The 4,093-nt window shown below is 47.1% G+C and overlaps 1 protein-coding gene across 1 annotated transcript in view; it reads left to right on the top strand.

Annotated features, from left to right (window-relative positions):
* Positions 1 to 1,260, top strand: part of PELI1 (pellino E3 ubiquitin protein ligase 1) — a 17,551-nt gene extending 16,291 nt beyond the window's left edge. Inside the window, exon 6 of the mRNA XM_015408527.1 lies at positions 322 to 1,260. Within this exon, the coding sequence (XP_015264013.1) occupies positions 322 to 888 (567 nt within the window). The 3' untranslated portion in view covers positions 889 to 1,260. The remainder of the gene's footprint in view (positions 1 to 321) is intronic.
* Positions 1,261 to 4,093: the final 2,833 nt, after the last annotated feature.

Genomic DNA, 4,093 nt, shown 5'->3' on the forward strand with positions numbered 1-4,093 from the left:
CTAGAGTCGGATTCGACTGGCTTTCGAGCAAGGGAACCTTTACCTTTACTTAATATAAGGAAATAAGAAAAAGATGAGGGTATAAACAAGATTGGGATCAAGTTATAAACAGACGATATGTCACCTCAATGGTCGGGGGTTTTTTTTGTTTGGTTTCAAAAGGAGTATAATCTATTTGGAAAGTAATATCTGTATGAAATTGTAATTTAAATATAAAATAGATAAATAAATAAATAAATATATACTCAATTAAAAAATAATTTTTTTAAAAAGCCATTCACGCTAAACCCTGTGAAACCCCTGTGCGTCTTTTCCCGCCAGGTCGAAAACGAAACCAACCAGCTCCAAGACGGCTCCCTGATCGACCTGTGTGGCGCGACCCTGCTGTGGCGTACGGCGGAGGGCCTCTCCCGCACCCCGACCGTGAAGCATCTGGAGGCTCTGCGGCAGGAAATCAACGCGGCCAGGCCCCAGTGCCCGGTGGGTTTCAACACGCTGGCCTTCCCCAGCATGAAGAGGAAAGATGTGGTCGACGAGAAGCAGCCCTGGGTTTACCTGAACTGTGGCCACGTCCACGGCTACCACAACTGGGGGAACAAGGAAGAGAGAGACGGGAAGGATCGGGAATGTCCAATGTGCCGCTCGGTCGGCCCTTACGTGCCTCTCTGGCTGGGATGCGAAGCTGGGTTTTACGTGGACGCGGGGCCTCCGACTCACGCGTTCAGCCCGTGCGGACACGTCTGCTCGGAAAAGACAACTGCCTATTGGTCCCAAATCCCTCTACCGCACGGGACCCACACGTTTCACGCAGCCTGTCCCTTCTGCGCACACCAGCTTTCCGGCGAGCAGGGCTACATCAGACTTATCTTCCAAGGACCTCTCGACTAACACACACGGCTCGCCCCGGGACATCATTCAAAAACTCGTAAAAACATAAGCTAAAGGATTCTGAATTCAAACGGACTGTCATCTGAAATCGACTATTGTTTCATTCTCTGGGCTTTGGCAGTTTACTTTGAGATGAAGAATACCTTTTTCTTCCTTTTCTCCGCCTCCCCCCCCCCTTTTTGTAATTTCGGTGATTAAACTCCTTTGTAGATAATGGAAGACGTTTTTCTGTGTAGAAGGAAGCAGCAGAGGCGGACTGGGGAGCGCCCGGAAGTCGTCCTTGGCCGTCACTTCTTTTGTGTGTGACGGGGAAGATTAAGATTCTTTGCCTTCGGTGTAATGTTTTGAAGAACATGCCTTCAATATCTAAAAAGTTGTGTGTGTGTGTCTCTCTCTCTCTCTCCTTTTTATAAAGTGTATAATCCAAGTAAAAAGTGATCAGTTCAAAAGGACATTGATTTACAGTTTTGGATGCAGCCACTGTGTAAAATAGAACATTATGTATAGTAACTCCCTTTTTTCCCTATTTATCTTTACTCTGGAAAAAAAAAATTATCCTAGATGACTTGGATAGACTAGCGTGGTGGTAGAAGTGTTGCATCCGTTGATTGGATGTGTAGATTAGTTCTGGTCCAGGAAAGAGGGTGGGTCAGCTTTTTCCGAACGTCTCAAACAAGGTTAAGTTGATGGGGGGGGGATGTTTTTAAGCAGAATGAATGCAAGTGACATTGACGTACTGTTTTTCTTTTCTTTTTTTCTTTTTCACAGCACAAAAAAGTGCTTAACCACATGTCAGATAATCCAAGTAAAAGATTTCCTCTATTTTCTCCCCCCCCCCTCCTCTCTTTTTCTATGTCTGGTCTAACTGTAACGAATGAACTGGTCACATGAAATTTACCTGGTATTGGAATATGCAATTTACCCTCCATGAATTTCTTTCCTCTCCTCCTCCATGTTAACTATTCGGGGTGGGGGGTGGGGGAATTGTTGTGGGGGTTTTTTGGCATTTGCAGCAGTGAAAGGGTTTATGTTTATTTAAATAAAACAAAATAACCGAGTTTTTACTGGTTGGTGTTTTCGACTCCCCCCCAACCAACGTACATTAACAAAGTTAACTTGAAAACAAATCAAACACTATTATAACGCCCCTGTATACATCAATGGTGCGACCTCATTTGGAGTACTGTGTACAGTTCTGGTCACCACACCTCAAAAAGGATATTCTAGCATTGGAAAAAGTGCAGAAAAGGGCAACTAGAATGATAAAAGGGTTGGAACACTTTCCCTATGAAGAAAGCTTAAAGTGCTTGGGGCTCTTTAGCTTGGAGAAACGACGGCTGAGGGGTGACATGACTGAGGTTTACAAGATTATGCATGGGATAGAGCAGGTTGAGAAAGAAATCCTTTTCTCCCTTTCTCACAAGACAAGGACTCATGGGCACTCAGTGAAATTGCTGAGCAGTCAGGTTAGAACGGTTAAAAGGAAGTCCTTCTTCACACAAAGAGGGATTAACACATGGAATTCACTGCCACAGGAGGTGGTGGCAGCTACAAGCATGGACGGCTTCAAGAGGGAGTTAGAATAAGCATATGGAGCAGAACCATCAGTGGCTACGAGCCACAAGGTATAGATAGGAACTCTTGGTCTGGGGCAAGTGATGCTCAGTATTCTTGGTGATTGCTGGGGGGGTCAACAGTGCGAGGGCTTCTAGTGTCCTGGCCCCACTGCTGGACCTCCTGATGGCACCTGGTGTTTTTGCCCACTGTGTGACACAGAATGTTGGACGGGATGGGCCTTTGGCCTGACCCAACATTGGCTTCTTCTTATGTTCTTAAGGTGGCCAAAAATCCTGCATATGTGATTAGAAACAGATACAAAGGGGACCACTCTAGACTAGCCTGGAAATATGTTTTCTTTACATAGATACTTGAATCCAGGGCTATTTTTGGGCAGGAACGCACAGGAACGGAGTTCCGGCTGGCCCCCAAGTTGACCACGCCCAGCAGGAACTCATTAGCATAATAGGCCACACCCAATAGCAGAAACTCATTAGGATTGGCTACATTAGGGGTGTGGCCTAACATGCAAAGGAGTTCCTGCTACAAAAAAAGCCCTGGGTTTTGACAACAAACAAGGTAAACAGAATAAGAAGCAAAAGGTGGGTGTGGCTGGATGACCACACTTCTGGCAACACGGGGTGCAGCCTAATGTTAATGAGCTATGCTCTCATGGGTGTGGCCGGATATGCTAATGAGTTCCTGCTGTTGGGTGTGGCCTATTATGCTAATGAGTTCCTGCTGGACTTTTTCTACCAAAAAAGCCCTGCTTGAATCTATAAGAAGCCATGTAGGGTTGGATCCAGAGTAAATTTTTCATTAGCGGAATGGAACTTTCCTCCAACCCCCGATTGGGGTGGGGGCCCCCCCCCTCCTTGCGCTCCTGGCCAGTAAGGAGGGGCCCCCCCCGCCGCCATTCCTGGCTCGCCTGTGCAGGCAGACGGGCCAGGGAAAACCTGCAGAGCCCCCTGCCACCTGGGGGGGATTTAAATGCCTTTCTTTCCCTTCCCCATCTTTAGGTCTTTAGAGTGGCTTTGGGTCTCCACAAAATCCAAAACTGAATACAAAATTTGATGGTGGAAAATGCCATCAAGTCGCAGCTGACTCCTACCATTCCATTCCAGTTATGGCAGAACCTTTTTCGAGCAGTATGATTCCTGCGGAGCCAGTTCGGTGTAGTGGTTAAGTGCGCGGACTCTAATCTGGGAGAACCGGGTTTGATTCCTCACTCCTCCACTTGCACCTGCTGGTCCAAGCCATAGTTCTGGCACAGCTGTCCTTGAAAAAGAGCAGTTTCTGTCAGAGCTCTCTCAGCCCCACCTATCTCAAAGGGTGTCTGTTGTGGGGAGGGGAAGGGGAAGGAGATTTGTAAGCCACTCTGAGACTCCTTTGGGTAGTGAAGTAAAAGGTAAAGGTAAAGGTTCCCTTGCTTGAAAGCCAGTCGTGTCCGACTCTAGGGTTGCAGTGCTCATCTCCGTTTCAAAGCCGAAGAGCCAGCGCTGTCCGAAGATGTTTCCGTGGTCATGTGGCCAGCATGACTAAACACCAAGGCGCACGGAACGCTGTTACCTTCCCACCGAAGTGGTACCTATTTATCTACTTGCAATTTCTTGCTTTCAAACTGCTAGGTTGGCAGGAGCTGGAACTC

Source organism: Gekko japonicus, unplaced genomic scaffold (genome assembly GCF_001447785.1).
Source record: "Gekko japonicus isolate JY-2015 unplaced genomic scaffold, Gekko_japonicus_V1.1 scaffold1100, whole genome shotgun sequence".
In the NCBI taxonomy this organism is placed as follows: Eukaryota; Metazoa; Chordata; class Lepidosauria; order Squamata; family Gekkonidae; genus Gekko; species Gekko japonicus.